Source organism: Sitophilus oryzae, unplaced genomic scaffold, assembly GCF_002938485.1.
Source record: "Sitophilus oryzae breed Bouriz unplaced genomic scaffold, Soryzae_2.0 scaffold_1441_pilon_pilon, whole genome shotgun sequence".
NCBI classification, from domain to species: Eukaryota; Metazoa; Arthropoda; class Insecta; order Coleoptera; family Curculionidae; genus Sitophilus; species Sitophilus oryzae.
This window is the reverse complement of record NW_022146106.1, coordinates 2,322,930-2,340,584: the sequence shown is the minus strand read 5'-3', so window position 1 is coordinate 2,340,584 and position 17,655 is coordinate 2,322,930. Positions and strand designations below refer to the sequence as shown.

The following is a 17,655-nucleotide window of genomic DNA, read 5'->3' as shown; positions in this document are numbered from 1 at the left end:
GGTTTCTAACAGGAATCACATATCGTGATTTAATTCTTGAGCCTGTCGTGTTACCATATGCCAATGATTTTGGGAGAAACTTCATTCTCATGCATGACAATGCACGGCCTCGTACAGCCAGAGTGGTAAGTGAGTTTATCAATGCTCATCAATTAAACATCTTACCCTGGCCGGCACAATCTCCTGACCTCAACCCCATCGAGCACGTATGGGACGCGGTCCAAAGAAGAATTTTGAGAATGGGCATGCCTCGTGAAACTCGTAGGGATCTGGTTCGGGCCGTGAATGCAGCGTGGCAGGCTGTACCTCAAGAAGAGATCGACAACCTGATCAGGAGCATGGAGAGACGATGTAGGGCTGTAATGAAGAGTAGAGGAGGCCATACCGTTTATTAAGTAAAAATGGTTTTATTTTTTTTTTTTAATTCACAGTTTAGAATTAAAAAAAATGTGTGTATTTTTTTGAGTTCAATAAAAATCAAGGCAAATTTGAAAAATTCGGTAAATTTCGCATTTTTATTTCCAATAGGTCCTATAAACTATTTGTTTATTTTAATTTTATTATATCAGGCAAATCAAGGCAAATAATAAAATTACTGACGATGGCTGGATAAAATTGTAATATCCCTAGACTTTTCCGGTGTGTGTAGTTACAAAAATTCTATGCAGTAATTTTAAAACCCATTGAATATTTATGTTGTGGTTTATTTTGTTGATTATAAAATTTTATTACATATTAAATATATCCTTTGTTAATGCGAACAAACCAATAATGCAGACAGCTTTTTCGGTTCACACTATAGAGTGTCTAAAAAATACGCTTATGTAACAAATGTCTGAATTTAAAAAAAATGCTGTAAAAGGTATAGCAAAAAAATACAGCTTTTAGATAGGAACTATAAAAAACACGAAATAGACATCTTTAGTCAAGCAGCATTAAAAGCGATCAACTCAGTAACCATCAGTTCGAAGTTGGTCAAAGATTGCCTAGGGAAGCTAAACGAATTAGACAAAAAAATAAAGTTTTTCTACTCTGGGTGCCAGCAAGATATAGAAGGGAATGAAAAATCAAACTATCTAGTTAGAAAAAGAGCGCACACTCCATAAACTTGACCAGAACGGTTCTGTTTCCCAAGTGGCCTTAATTTAAAAAATCGTTGTAAAAGTTGTTGCATAAAACACGCCCCTTAAAGACGATCAATCAAAAAACTATCAATCCCAATCGATTTGTTTCTGCCTGCGAGCCAATGTCACCTTTCGCGGCCCAAGCCCAGTCGCTGTATTTCCTTTGGCGTAAATATTTTTCGGGATATCCTTATCTGACAGACCCATTCTGAATTCGTTATTTAACAACACTGGCGATTGTACTTATCGCGCCAGCATTACAGACAGTCTAGCTCCGAGTCTAAATTTAAAAGTTATGCATTTATTCATTTTAGGCGATAGCAAATGAATGACATGTTGGCATACTGAACTGGTTCACAGAAAATATTGTTCAAACTGATATAACTACAGAATAGCATACACTTTTCAAGATAAATATGATTTCTTTTTTGTTTCAAAGGCCCGGAAATAAGATTTTAGTATGCGAGACCATCGTTTTCAACGACATCGGATATTACAACAAGGCTATATATGATATAGCTATGAAGGAATTAGTAGTATTTTATTGGATGTGATTAATGAAATCTGATTCTTAATTCATTCTGCTTAAACTGTTGGACAAAAGAATGAAACAGATGACTGTAGAATTAATGGATATACATACTGTCGTTTTAATGAAAACACCCTCTCTTAAGCGGTGAAAATGTTAGGTTCTTCTTTGTTAATATTTGTAAATAGAACATTTTTATATAACATAATCATCAGATTTACACTTGAGTTGAAACCATATTCATTATAATTCTGAAAATGAAGGAAAAGATGTTTTCGCTTTCTATTTACTTTGAAAATACCTTATTAGCAGCAACAAATGATAAAACCTCAGTTGAAAAAGTAAGGTGTTTTGGTGTAGTGGATTAGTGTTTTATTTTGCTGTTATAACACTAAAGGTTCTATCCCTCAACTGTAATTATATTTTCTTCTATAGTTCAACTGCCAATAGAAAAGATATTATTTTAGAATCACTTAAAACGAAATAGAAGTCGTTGAAAAGGCAACTAAAAGTGAAATTATAGATATGCCGTATAAATTTAAGAATGGTAAAAGACGAAGCCTGTGATTTTTGACTATTGTAACAGTCAAATTTCCTCGCAACGACCTCTGTGTGCTAGCTCATAAATTATCGCAAGTAACTATTATTTTTGCATCATGTTTACTATAATTTTATTGTTAAATATTATTTTATTTAAATTTTACGATTATGCAACCCGATATACACCGCGATATGCAAGCTCCACAATATTGTCACTGGCCCAGCATTAGAATTTTTGTCGACCTCTCTTTATCTTTGGTCATCACTTGTCACTTGTCACTGTCAGATCAAATAGATGTTTTTGGATTTATTTATCCTTTGTTTTGATTATTGAAATTTTATAATTATCAGATAAAATTTCGTAGTTAAATTGGTTATTTTTGATGTGGATCGCAGTGTGCAATTCGTTCACTTAATTGTGGGAATTTCTGAGTTAAGTTCGTTCATTGACCGGATATGGAAATATGGCTGTGAAAATATTATAGAACATCGTTTTTTATTTATGCCTTTTTGTGAGTTGGACTAGTCAAGATATATAGTTCTCTATCTATATCCTGGAGGGAGATTTCCGGTTGAAATCTGATTTTGTGAAGGAAATCGAATCCTTGCATCACTTCTTGTGTACTCCCCGGCTGAAGAGTGTCGTCGTGAAGAACTGGCTGCCGTTTCGTGAAGCATTCCCTGTTGGTGAATAGCAGGTCTTCGTAAAGAAGGATTAAAGCTTCCGAAACATATTTGGTCAGAGACGTGGTTGGATTTTGTTGAATTTGTATGGACCACCGACCAAATTTCCGTCAAGGGATTAAATAGCCGAATTTTTCGACCGACATTCCGATTCCACGTGCCCAAGAAGTCCCTGAACAGTTCCAAGAGCAAGAAGACCGATCCAGACCGTACAGCACAGAACAGTCCAGAATTCCATCCGTTCCTGTTGCCCGTGTGTAGAGTTACCCGTTGGACATCATAAACCCTCGTTGAGGGTTTTTTATGTCACCTGTTGAAGTCCTACACCTGTCTGGTATCTGTACGTTTTCTGACGGGCTCCAGTGACAGTACACCGAGCTGCTGTACCCTGCTGTAGCCACCTCATAGCTATACACCGTAGCTCAGCCGGAGGAACTTCCGAGTTGTTTCAAGATTGTACATCCATTAGAGTAAGACTGTTTAGATTTTAGTTAGGTTTAGATTTGCTATTTGTATTGCGCCTTTAGAGCATACTTAGTTTAAGTTAAGGGGGATGACGTCTTAGTTTTAGTATAACTTAGACCATTTTCATTTTTCATTTATTCTTATCGATTTAAACTTTACTTCATTTCATATGCATTTCATAATTTTCTTTATACATTTAACCTTTTTGATATTTCAATAAATTGCTTAAATATTTTTAGTAGTATTATTTGCAGTCTAGTCTCATAGTTAAGTTAGAGTCACTTAAGTTCATGTAATTATAGTATATTTGAAGTTCATGGTAGTTACACTCAACAGTTCGAGGTTAGTGTTGAAGTCTACTTAATAGTAACATCTTTTATGCCGAGTTCATAGAGTATAATCTCGTGGCGCCCTTTTATTAATATCTTTGAACCCCGACCACCCGGCTGTTAAAATTAAAAAGCTAGTGGCCTCTATGCAACTCATCCTAATTAAGTAAACTAGTGTTTTATTGAACTTCAAATGACAAAGAGCGTGGCACTATCTACCTTTAAAATTTGAATATTTTTTATATTTATTCTTTAATTCTAGGTCGTTTTGATCACTCAGTAATTTTCTTTGTACTTAGATTGTTTTAAGATAAAATCTATTTAATATACCTCATACATCCACAAAACAATCTCTACATAAAAACAAGATAACGACGAAAAATTAGTTCATTGCCATTAGGATACCATAAATTATCTAAAAACATCTTTTAATATTAGAGATAATAAAATCGTAACTATATTTAGATATCAGAAAAAGAAAGAAACTAGGCCAATTATTTATAATCTCAATTAAGACTTTACCCGTCCAAAATGTTTCTAGTTAAAATTTATATATAGAGCAGGTCAAATAATTATAACAAACAGCTAAGATGTCATGAGACCTCCTGATATACCTAGTTGAAAGCTGAAATCCTCATTACATAACCACTTTTTAACCAACATTTTTTATATCATCAATTTGATTTAGATTTTTTATATCTAGTTTTCAAAATACTATGAGTAATTAATTAATTAGGAGTTTTTTTAATTAAATTAGAGCCACATATATTTAAGTTAAAATTTATGATTATTTACTACGAACATGTGCATTGTACTTCCATGGATTGTTTATTTTCGAATACAGTCACAGCTGTTCAACGTGTCACTTTTAAAAACAAAATGTGTCTGTATTTCATCCTTATAAACCTAGTTGTTTCAAAGGGTTTAAAGTGTTAGAACAGGATGTTGAAAAAACCGTTTAGTCTACATATGGCGGAGATATAAATGTAAAATCTCAGACCCTGTCATAAAAAATCCCTATATCAAATTGAAATACAACTTGTGAAGTATAAACGATGAAAGTGTAAACGATATATTAAAATAAGAAAAAACAAACAGACATTTTCCATATAAATTGACAGTATTGTACCTATAGATGTACCATATAAATTAACAGTATTGTACCTATGTAGTACCAGTAGATGAATTCATGAAAATAAATAATCATACCATCATATTTCTGTATGGAGCTCCAGTATAGCCTTCAATATCAGGCTATTGATGTTAAAACTTTAGATGTTAAGACAATATTAAGTACTCGATTAAGCATTATTTAAGAGTCTTCTGAATTAGGGCATTACATACAGGCACTAGATTCATATAAAATAAAGTTACCAGCACCAAATCTTATTTTAAAACCTTTCGTCTTGTTACTTATTATAAAGTTTTCAAACACTATAAACACTCTTCAATAATTAATTCAAAATTCTCAAAATTAATCCTGTCTTTAGTTAATATTCGATGCCTGTGACGATAGCGACTAGTGAGTCGAAAAATTCCATCAACTATTCAACTTCTAACATATTATGTAGATAACCGAGCATTCCACTAAAAGGATCAGGCAGGTAGGGACCCTTTAAGAGGTTTGTTTACAATACGCATCGCATCCCTGGGTTCGAAGTACGTAACAGACTACTTTCTTTGGAATCCAGTTATGTCAAAAGTAAAATTAAATCGAACATCTGCTTTTAAATTTCTCATACTACATAATATTGATAAAACATTTGTATAAATTTGCCATTTCACTTTTTTGAGAATACTGTACTCAAGGCTGTACTACCAACAACTCCATAGTTCCTTCTTTAAGACCAATAGAAACATTCACCAAAATTCAATTATATTAATAAAAATTGCAATTAGTTCAGATGCCCATCACTAAAGATGGTGTTTTAGCAGTTACTTATAAATAGAAGTTCCCCAATATAATCTTATTCGAATTTCAGTTTTGAAATAAAACTGTATCCGCTTCTCCAGTATCACACAAAATCCTCCAATCCTAAAGGCCACGCTTTTCTTTTCTATAAAAAGAATTTCATTTAACGAACAACTAAAAGCCAATATATTCACATCTCACAGATTAAATATCAAAATTCAGTATATAATCCCAAAATTAGTATAAAGTTACTCATATCTCTTAAAGAGCAATGGAAAGATCACACAAAGCTAGAGGTTATAATATCATCATGTCGCTATATTATTTGCAAGTTGTATCACAAGCATCGGATTACTACTTAGATTTAACACAAAGGTAGATACTTTAGAATCTTTAGATACTTTTAAATCAGATGATTTTTAAAGAAAACTTGACGGAAACTAAAAGAAATCGGAGCAAATCTATATAAAAAATAGATTTTAGGTCAGTGTACTAGACATGCCAACAAATATTATCATAAAGATAAAGCTTAATTTTGAGAAATCAATAAAAAATATGTCAAAACAAACTCTTTACATTAGATCTACGTTTATTAAACTGCAACTGATATGATATCAATAATAGCACTTATTGATTATAAGGATTATTGATAATTCTTAGGAAATGTTGCACCCAGATATAATTTTAACAATTTTTCAATTTGCATTGCAAAAAAACAAACAACATATGCTGTTACTAATAGCCGAATCATTTACTGCTACCTAAAATTAATAGGTAGGTGCTATTGTGCTTAAAACATAATAACCTAATAATGCCATTCAATAACAATTCAAATTTGCAATAGAAATTAGTTTAGTATAAAGTATGAACACTGAAAAGTGAAACGAAATATCATTTGAAAACTCCAGATAACACAAGGGTCTATGGAGCGCAACAAGTACATAGAGTAAGAATGAAGGACCATAACAAAGTAGAGTGGATAAGACAGAAAACCGAGGTGGCCAAATACCATTGCCAAATTCTAGTCAGAATACCTAGCGAAAAGGACTGACATAAGATGGACTACCAAAATTATACCTTGGTCCCCAAAATGCTTAGATAAACTCAGGAGATCTGCTAATGGAAGGTGGAGCTACAACATGAGAAAACCAACTGGCAGTTAAAAAGGTAGCAATAATAAATGTTGATACCAAATTTCTAAAACTGTAAAATTACAAAACTGTTATAAATATGTGTCTCCCTTATTCTTATAACAAAACGATAACTGTAGTAGACATTATAAAAAACGTAACAAAAACATAAATGTACAAATAACGCCATTATTTTGGTCTGATATATCAGTTGATTTATGTCGTCTTAGGTAAATATGGAGGTAAATAGTAATGATAAACTGATAAACTAAAACCTTCAAGCAATGTACATAATAACAAACTGGTATATACTTAACAATGAATACCTACACAACACAGCTGACAATCAATGACAGTAAAGTTGGTAGTACCCTTTATTACATCAGTAAATAACAATCATTTATTACAATATTTTGATATAGCTCATAACATACATTTTATATGCATTTTTAGATTCAAGAATAAAGAAAGCACTGATTTTTTGAATATTGTTTAATCTTGAATATTATAATTCATATTTTTTCTACTTTGAAGAAAATTGTAGTATACTAAATCTCTTCAGGCAAGCATCTCTTCAATCAGCAACATCCAATGTTCTGATATTTTCCTTTTATAATGTACTGCATTACATTGAAAATCTGGTGTTACTGTTGAATACATTGAACATCTGTCATCCATTATTCTTGTAATCTTCAATTAACAAGATATATTTACAAATGGAATTTTCATATTAGACTATGGGCTCTTAAATAGTGTCATCCGGTGACACCTGTAATGAAATTGCTTGTTTAATGAGGCTGATAGACAAAAGATGACACTGATATGTGATTATGACACTAATACAAAATTGATTAATGCTAAGTAATGATCCTTCTAAGTCAGTTAGGTCAGTTAATCACGCAAGTGTGTGCATCTGAAAGCAGTTACCTATAGCAGTAGTTCAACAATTGATACATGACAAACAAGCAACAGGAATATAAAACCTACGATATCCATTAAATCAGTATTATAATACTGATTAATTCACACTCAAGTCTTTTAACTTTGAGATGAAGTTTCTCTACGAAGATAAAAAACTCACTGTTCCCCAAACCATGCTGTTTTTGCAACAGCATGCATTTGGAAATTCAGATCAATTACACATGATTGCTTAGTGACTTGTAAATATTAAAAAATCATTATATACATAGTTTAACATGAGTGCGGATTTGAAATTTAAGATCCATTACCACCTATTTACAAACAATAAAAATTATTCAGGACACACAGTCTGGCACATAGTACACACTGATTCATTTGTTGCATAGACCCTAGATAAACAATTATCTACCTGACATCGAGCTGGTATCCGATTTGGCAACGATAGTATGTCCAGTTAAACCGGCAAATCCGTTCTGCATAATCAGGTTCCTGGCATGGTTCTGAGCGTTCAAGTCCAGGTCCCAGAACTCGAGGTCCACGTCTCCGATATCAGTGGAAGCCAGCGAATTGGCCGGACTCATCACCAGCGTGGTGGATGACGAGGTCACTTCCGCACTAGAGTCGTCCGGTTGCACCCTGACTGCTTGCAGTCCGGCCCATCTACGTTTCATCGTAGATCTCACAACACCACGGCAACGATGGGCCTACGCTCCCCGGTATATCCTTGCCCGTATTTGCGCTCGTATTCCGGTACTGAATATATCCGAATAATGACGGTACTAAACGTCAAAACGAAACTGTCACTGACCGACAAAACTAAATAGGTAGCGAGAAAGTAACAACAACAACAAACCGCGACCGCTCGTGAAGTGGCGGCGAGCGTACGTACGTACTGTCGTACCGACGTAGTCCAAGTCACTCTCGATGCGCCGGCAATCGCCGCTGCTCAGTGCCGTGCGGTGTTGCCGGATGGTGCCGGGTGAATTTCGTGCGTATCGTGTAAGCAATTACGTAGTTGATGCGTAAAACTATTTTTAAAACGTAAAGCTCAAAAGTAGTGCTGCACTGACATGTGCAATTTTGCTATTTTTTATAATATAGCTGGATAGAAGATATTAGTTTGGAATTGATCATTTTGATTTAAGTTGTTAACGCGATCAAATAATCACCTAACTATTTACTAAATAGTGCTTTTATAATAATTAGGTGCATAATTGGGTTAAAACATATTTTTTTACTTAAATCTGTCTGGTAGTCAAAGACTATATTCTCGCAACCCTTGGACTTGTTGGTTGTAGTTTGTATTAATACAAACTATCTATTCTGTGCACTTGTTAAAAATTTATTGATCTATATTTGACTTTCATTGAAGTCTTTTCCATCCCAAATTTGTGAACGGGGTCTTATTAAAGTTTTCCTATACTGTACAAATGTTGAAATCAAGCAAGTGACTAATAATAGGTGAGACAAAATCCATATTAACATATTTACCATATTTTACCATTTTTGAAAAGCATAGTACTCCATAAAATTTCATTCCAAGAGCTTTTCTGCAATATACTAAACCCAAATATGATATCGTTTATTATTCAGTGTAACTAACGGGATATTTTGTTTATCCTGATAATGGTGTAGCCTCCCCCACACATTTAGATAATCTCTTTGTAATTGGGTCAATTGTTTTTTATTGTTGGCTATGCGGGTTCAAGTTATCCCTGCTAATTTCTTAGTATCATGGAGCTACTAAGGTTTGGTCTTCTTCTAGGTCTCTTAATTCCTCGTGGGTACTCTGCAGTAATTTTTATGGCCCATCTGTCTTTTTTGTCACGTATCCTGCTCATTGACACTTGAGTTATTTGATTCTCTAGATTACCTGTGTCTTTAGTTGTATACAATCTATTTTTTAGGGTCTGTCTTTGCTATTGCCAGCATATTTTATTCCATCGAGCATTGTGCAATCTGCAACTTCTTTATAATGTTTTTTTTAAGTCTCCAAGTTTCGCATGCATAGGTCGTGACTGGTACACGTGACAAGGTCACTAGTATACATTGATTAATTTTTTTTTAGATAAAGTGCCATTCTAGATTTGAATATCATTGAGTTTATTTCATATTTATGTACTCCATGCTAATTTAATTCTTCTATTGATTTCTGGTAGTAGAGTTCCTGAAGTGAGTATTAGTTGTCCCAAATATTTTTTTGCTTTTACATTACATATTACTCGTAATCTCTAAGTAAAGTGTATTGCTACAGATTGGTTCCCCAATATTTTTTTAGTAATAATATTTATTAATAATAAATAAAAAGACTATATTCTCAATATCATGCCTCGGACAAGACCACTTCTTGTGAGCTGCAAAAACAATAACAAAAACACTGACTAACAAATACCCAGAATGATGGAAAAAATCACCAAGAGAGGCAAGCATAATGATTCGTCATAGAACACTTGGCAAAATTTACGTAGACCTAATAAACAAAAACATGAAGAATGTCGTGGATCCACTAACTGGACATTACAAGCTCAGGTAAATAAAGCTAATAAAATTAACAGAAGATGTCATGTGCCAGATCGTGTCTGTCAGAAGAAAAAGAACACATTCTATGACAATGCGATGGCTGAGCAAATTTGTTGAACTATGTGACGGTAAGTCATCAGGACAAGCACTAAACTCATGGCCAACCTTAGAGACAAAACTTAAAGATAAGTCATTAAGGTACTAGAGTTTCTGAAATGCAATTCCGAATCGGACAATTATTTAATTGCATATGTGCGCAGCTTTTTAAGAATATAAGTATTGTTTTGACTTCTGCAACTAAATAATTGACCGGCTTCCTAATATCCTAATATAAATATGTGGTTAGTTTTCTGCTATAGGAGAAAAATACCCAGCTCTTTAAATTAAGAAATTCACCAGAAAGTTAGATAATATACAGGGTGAGTTTCCTACGATGTTCTCTATGGGTATCTCGAAAACTTCTGGAGATAGAGAGTCGGTTAATGAGGAAAGAATGGCAGTTTTGTGGGGTCATAGATATGTGCCTTTCAGATTTTTGAAAAAGTTCATGGCTTACTAGATATTTCGAAAAAAACAAATTTCGGCTATTTTAAAAATCGTCCCTAATTCAATTATAAGCTATTTTAGACAAAAAGTTTTCAGATAAAAGTTGTAGATAATCACATCTTTAATGAGATTGTGCCCCCCGTTTTGTTCTAAAGCCTGTCATTTTTGACATATGACACAAACATAGTTTTTTTTAATGGAAACCATAGTTGGTCATGACTTCATAAAAAGCGCCATTTTTCAAAAAAAAATCGAAAAATTCATATTTACAATTTTTGTTTATTTTAATTTAAAAAGTTTGAATGTGACAGCTTCACATTTCTGAGAGCAACGGCGACTGAACTTGTTTCCATGGCTAACTAAGTGAACTTGTTTAAATATTATAAGAATTGGCTATAACTCAGTAATTTTTCGAAAAAAAAATATTACAGCTTATATATCTGAAAAGCTTAAAAAATGGCGCTTTCTATGAAATCATGGCCAACTATGGTTTCCATTTAAAAAAATCTATGTTTGTGTCATATGTCAAAAAGCACAGGCTTTAGAGCAAAACGGAGGACACAATCTCATTAAGGATGTGATTATCTACAAGTTTTATCTGAAAACTTTTTGTCTAAAATAGCTTATAATTGAATTAGGGACAATTTTTAAAATAGCCGAAATTTATTTTTTTCGAAATATCTAGTAATGAACCGTGAACTTTTTTAAAAATCTGAAAGGCGCATATTTATGACCCCTCAAAACTGCAATTCTTTCCCCATTTAACCGACTCTCTATCTCGAGTAGTTCGAGATCCCCATAGAGAACATCGTAGGAAACTCACCCTGTATATATATTTACAATAGAATTATGTAACCAATGTTGTTTACGATAGGTATAAAAATTTACGTTTAAGATTTATGTATGACATTTTATGATAATGGTTTTTCAGTATTGCTCCTGAGTGTAAAACATGATTATAAAATTTTGCAATTGATCCTTAATTTGTGAGTATATTTTAAGAATATTCTTTAATACATATTACATGTGAGTCCTCTCTTGTTATAAACCTGTTGTATGTTATATTAGATTATACTAGTGCTGGCATTTCTGGCCATGGGTGCGTACGAAGAGTACGGTCAACACGCTTAGCAAAATAAGATGTACTGAATAAAGACAGAAGGCAACTATTTTCCCAAGCGCATAGAATCTAGCGTCAGATTAAGTGGTTGTGGAATGTAGAATGAGTAAGAGGGGGGGGGGTTAATCACTGCGACCTTAAAGATCTATTGTGCCCCCCTTCCTTGAGTCATCACACAATCTATAACCCATCCCTGTTGTAGAGGGGACAGGGCATTTCCCATAGTTCTTCCTCCGGGGGTACACACCCTTCCACGGTTGGAATTTGGCCCTCCGTGCCGCTTTTCACAGCCGAGGAGCTTGCCTCCGGCTGAGGAACCCGTGAGGTTGAGGCTGGAGGATCTGTCTCCATTTTTTCCACCTCTTTAACTTGGTCTCTCCTTAGACCTTATACCGGTGTTGTCCCGTATCTATAATATAGGATATGTCCCTCTTTCTCTATTGCCTCCTTGGATTTGTGGTCAATTCCTATTGTGAGGATCCGACCATGACCCGCCTCCCTCGAGTTGATGACTCGCCAACTCGATGATTAAGTGGTTATGTAATAAATACTTCGTATTTTTGTTCTGTCCAACTTACTAGATTTCCATAACGATTCATTCATATACATGTAAACGCCGACCCAAGGTTTCGCTTGCCATCAGCAGAGTATGTATGTAATATTAGAAAAAAGAGCATTTTAAAATTTTCGTTCCTAGATCTATTAGTAATAGTAATGGTTATGAGGATCCCTTATAACAATCTTCGGATTGTCACGGGGTTTTTACAGGACACTGTCTCCTCAAAGAAGACCAGGGCAACGGCCCAGCTACGTCGAAACACCGGTTCCCATTAGAACACCGAAGTTAAGCGACGTAAGGCGATACTAGTGGATGAACGGGTGACCTGTTCGAAACTCTGTATCGTGCTGTTGTCCAATAAAGGCAAAAGTGTAAAATCTATTGACACACACTGCTCCATTCACGCCGGTTCGAAGCCGGATGAGATCGGATATCTCGTGAGTAAGAGTCGATTTAGACACTTGCCAAGTCGGTAGGCCATTGACCATGGTCGAGGACCGCGGTTCGGATTCCGCGTAAACAAAGTAGGCCCCGTCCAGATTAGCCCTGGCAGCAAAAAGGAGACATTAACTTCACATCTTTACTTTACTTTTCAAAGAAGACCTCAGTAGATTGGAACTAAGAAACAACAACAAATACAGATTCTGTAGAGAAAATGGGGAGACGCAATGGTGTTCACATCATCACTGAGTGCACTGAGTGTACAACCATTCTTACCATAAACTTTGGTACGACTGATTTTTGTCAAAGCCCTGAGACTGTAACAAGAGTTATAATTCAAGAAAAGCGGGCACAATTATAGATCTAAAAAGTCGCGGTGGACAACTTCCTCCCTCATACTCAATTTACAATCTACAAGAAGCCCTTTTAACTAAGAGCATGAAAAAACTTTCTATAGCCCTAATTTAGTCTTTAGCTAGTATTTCTATCCAAAAAAAGTAACGTATAGGCTTAGCATATCGTGTTTTATACAACCTAATAACCTAATCAAGATTAGGAACAAAAATCGTTAAATCTGACAGATCCGCGTCATTTGTGGCAACGCCGTCGTCGACTGCACGCCAGCCACGAACGCCACGAAGCGGTGGGGGCACCGCGGCTGACGTCACGACAGGTTGTTACCTTGCCGCTCTCCGCCACCACGCATTCCAGCGACTTACCTGGTGGAGGCGATGGTCGGAGCGTGACGGGGGGCGAGGAGCGGAAAGCCGGCGGGCGCGCCGCCACTGTCACGGCCATCTTGCGCGATGCGTTCGTTCTCTGTCGTAGCGCTCCAGTCGGTGTTTCGTTATATTAACCAAGTTTGGCTTAGTTGAGGTTACGAGGCGGCGTTGCCGATGTTTCTGGGCGATCGAGGTACTGAATGGTGGTACTGGGATTCGTTTCGACTTATTTTAATCAAGATTGTATGAGAGGGAGCTCCTTACTGCAAGCTTATACGAGCCCTAACAACTATATGTTGGGACAAGGTCATATTTTGGAATTATTGCCCTGATTTTTCAAAATGACTGAAAAATATATGTTTAATTTTTTAAATATAAACATAGCCGTATATCCTAAACAACTTGTTTACAACAATATTTTTATGAATTTGTAAATCAATCCATATTTACAGTAGCGGATTTTGTTCATAAAAGGACAAATTTGCTGACAACTAAATGTTGGGACAAGTATTTTTAAATAATTAATATCATCATAGGCGGCTTTGCTATAAACGTCACAAATGTCACAAACTGTTTACTTCAGCATTGACAGCTTGTAAGTGACTCGATACTTTGAGTAGTGAGATTTACTGTAAGTAATTTTAATTTTTTTAATTTTCAATTTTGTTAATTTAATTCACAGTAATGGTCCGTGGAAAAGCTACAAATCAAAAACTACGCGAAATTATCATTCGTCAATACAGTACGGGAAAAACAATTCGAAAAATTTCTGATGATTTAAGTATTCCAAAAACCACGGTCTTTAAAATAATAAAAAAATACGGCGAATCTGCCAATGTCTGCAAATCTGCGAGAAGAAGTACGCTTCGCGAAGTAACAGTTAAATGGAATACTGTAACTGGTTTAAATATATCAAGAGAATGTTGCCGAAAATGTATTCATAAATGCGGTCTGGGGTTTTACAAGGTAAACTTTATTTTGTGTGGATAATCAATTACCTGAAGATTATTGATACAAATTCTTATTTAGGCTGAAGAAAAACCGCTACTGACAGAAATTCACTGGAGACAAAATGATTGGAATAACGTCATATTTAGGGATGAGTCTAAATTTGATGTTTGTGTTGGAGATCATCGAAAACGAATAATACGAAATAAAGCAGAAGCCTTTCATAAAGATTGCATGAAGAGGGTTGTTAAATTTCCTAAGGGGATTAGGGCTTGGGGTTGCATGCCAGCAAGAGGTTTGGGCAAATTAAATTTTATAGATGGCACTGTTAACGCCCAAAAATATCAACATATACTTGAGACCTCACTTTTGTCTAGTGCTCTAGAATTGTTTCCAAACGAAGCCTATATTTTCCAAGAAGATGGAGCATCGTGCCATTCAGCAAAATCAACTAAAAATTGGTTCGGTAATAATAATATAAAAGTTCTATCCCATCCTGCAAGTAGTACGGACCTCAATGTTATAGAAACTGTGTGGCATAAAATGAAGCAATATTTAAGAAACCACCCTCAACGAACAATTTTTGTTTTGCGGACAAAACTGCAGGAAATTTGGGATACTTTTTCTCCTCAAATGTGCCAATCTTTGGTAAATACAATGCCATTAAGAGTTCAGGCAGTTGTTAAGGCGAAAGATGATGTAACTCCGTATTAAACAAATTTCTTGTTGTGCTGTCCCAATATATAGTTGTCAGCAAATTTGGCTTGATTTTGGCAAAATAAGGTATTATCAAAAGTGATTTGTTTGCAAAGTTATAAAAATATAGTAAAATTGTCTAGACCATATTGTAATGTTTGAATTTAGAATAATAAACAAAATAAATTGAGTCGTTTTAACAAATTACTATTTTTATTGCAAAATTGTCCCAACATATAGTTGTTAGGGCTCGTAGATCTATTGTGTCCCCCTTTGTGGATAGAAGATTTGAGTTTGAAATTGATCATTTTGATTTATGTTGTTAACGCGATCAAATAGTCACCTAATTATTTACTAAATAGTACTTTTATAATAATTAGATGAACAAAATGGGATAAAACTTTTTTTTTTATTTAAATCTGTCTAGTAGTGAAAGTGTTTATTATCGCAACTCTTGGACATATTGGTTGTAGTGTGTATTAATATAACTATTCTATTCTGAGCACTTGCTAAGCATTTATTGATCTCTATTTGTTTATCTTCAGCTTGGACACTTAAACAGACATGCTCAATGAAACGAAATATCCTGGGAAGAACCAAGAGAGACTTCTTTTAATCAAGATTGTATGAGAGGAAGCTCCTTGTGTCCCCCTTGTGAGTTATAACTCATCATATCTTCTCAGGGTTACATCATATCTTCTCAGGTACCAAAGTGTATGGCACGAATGTTCTGGTATTTCCTCATTTTCTCCACAAAATCTGCATTTACCGTTGTTTCTTATCTTCAACCTACCGAGGTATTCATTGAGGAGACAGTATCCTGCTAAAAACCTCGTCAAAATCCGAAGATTGTTCTTACGTAAATCAAGGAAAACCTTTGATTGTTCTTGGCCTAAGTCCTGAAAAATTTCTTCGAGTGTCTTAGACTGTTGAAGGGTTTGCATTCCGGATTGGCAGATAGAACCTTCCAGGTTCTTAAGTTCTGCTTTGAGTTGATTTCCACTTGGAAAGTAAAACGGTTCTGATCTAGTTAGTGGAGTGTTCGCTCCTTTTCTAGCTAGATCGTTTTGCCTTTTCATTACATTCTATCCCATGGTAGGCTGACCCCCAGAGTAGGAGGAATTTATTTTCATTCCTTAATTTGTTTTAATCAAAGTTCAGGTAACTATATAACATATTTAACCAGTATACCGGGTGCGTCTCAAAAGTGGTCTCAAAAGTGGTCTCAGGTGGTCTCTGTTGTAAAAGGTGGGTCTCAGAGTGTTAAAAAGACTAATTTTGAATAAAGAAGCCTTGGAAAAATAGATTTGATCATTTAATGTTTTTAATGTCTTGTCCTGGCCAGTTAAATGATGCCCAGATCGTATTTTTAATCATATCTCAATCTTTTCAAATGGAACGAGGATGGCTCATTAGCATATTTGGAAAAAGCTTTATTACGAATAATTTGATACCACACACTTGGTATTTCGAGTCAAATTGTGTGCGTGTGTGATGTTGCAATTCGTTATGATGCATGTTGCAATTTCAAATAAACCATATTCGAAAATGTCAGAAGTTGACACCAAATTGTTGACACCAGTTGATACCAATTCTCGTTCTCTAATTTGAAGAAATAAAAAAGTTATAGGTGTGAGCCACTTTTTGAGACGCACCCGATATAGGATATCACTCAATGTACCGTCTCTCCTATCCCTGTACCCTGCATCGTCTTGTGCATGTCCTTGATAGGATGAGAGCATACTTCTTCCGGTTTTATACCCTATTATTTCCCAAACAGCTTGTGATTCAAAGCCTCACAGTGCCATATTATGTGCTCTGCTGTTTCAGAAACTTTGTCGCCAAATCTGCATCAACATTTCGTTATGTAGACTCCCTTGACACAGGTTGAGCTTGTTCAAGTATCACTTGCCAGCCAGTCATATCAAGAGATCTGCTGTAATCCGCACTTTATTCCTGCTAAGCATTAGCAGTTCCTTTGTGGTTTTAGAATTAGGTACTCGGATGAAGACCTTGCTATGCCAGTACCCCTGTCTGTTTCACCAGTGGACTTTTCCCGGATCTAGAGATGTACCCAAAATGCATTTGTATGGTTTACATCACCTACGGTATCACATTCATTGTCTAGTATCACAGGTCTTGATAATGAAAATCACAAACTTACAAGAGGGCCAGAACACTGACCTATGAACTAAAACCTTTTTTGTTGATTTCTATAAATTTTAAATATTAACTTTAAAATGTAAAGTTATTATCACAATCTTTATTTCATCCTGTATATGATCAAAAATGTAGGTTATCAGTCAATATTTCTTCATCCTTTTTTTTATATAATTATATATTTTTATTTTTAGTGATAACATTATCAAATGCTTGAAATAAATAAAAAAATATCATACCATTATGATTTCGAATAATGCTAAACATAATTTTGCATGATTATTTTTAATTCCAGATTCATAGCCAAAT

The 17,655-nt window shown here is 34.8% G+C and overlaps 2 protein-coding genes across 2 annotated transcripts in view; both read right to left on the bottom strand.

Moving 5' to 3' along the window:
- Positions 1-17,655, bottom strand: part of LOC115876994 (ecdysone receptor-like) — a 924,397-nt gene that overhangs the window by 231,144 nt on the left and 675,598 nt on the right. The window lies entirely within an intron of this gene.
- LOC115876985 lies at positions 8,036-8,531 on the bottom strand. The gene has a single exon (XM_030893043.1). It carries the CDS (start codon positions 8,303-8,305, stop codon positions 8,036-8,038), a length of 270 nt encoding a protein of 89 aa, XP_030748903.1. The 5' UTR covers positions 8,306-8,531.

Excerpts from the sequence above, each read along its gene's own strand:
- LOC115876985 (XM_030893043.1), bottom strand. The coding sequence starts at position 8,305 with ATGAAACGTAGATGGGCCGGACTGCAAGCAGTCAGGGTGCAACCGGAC.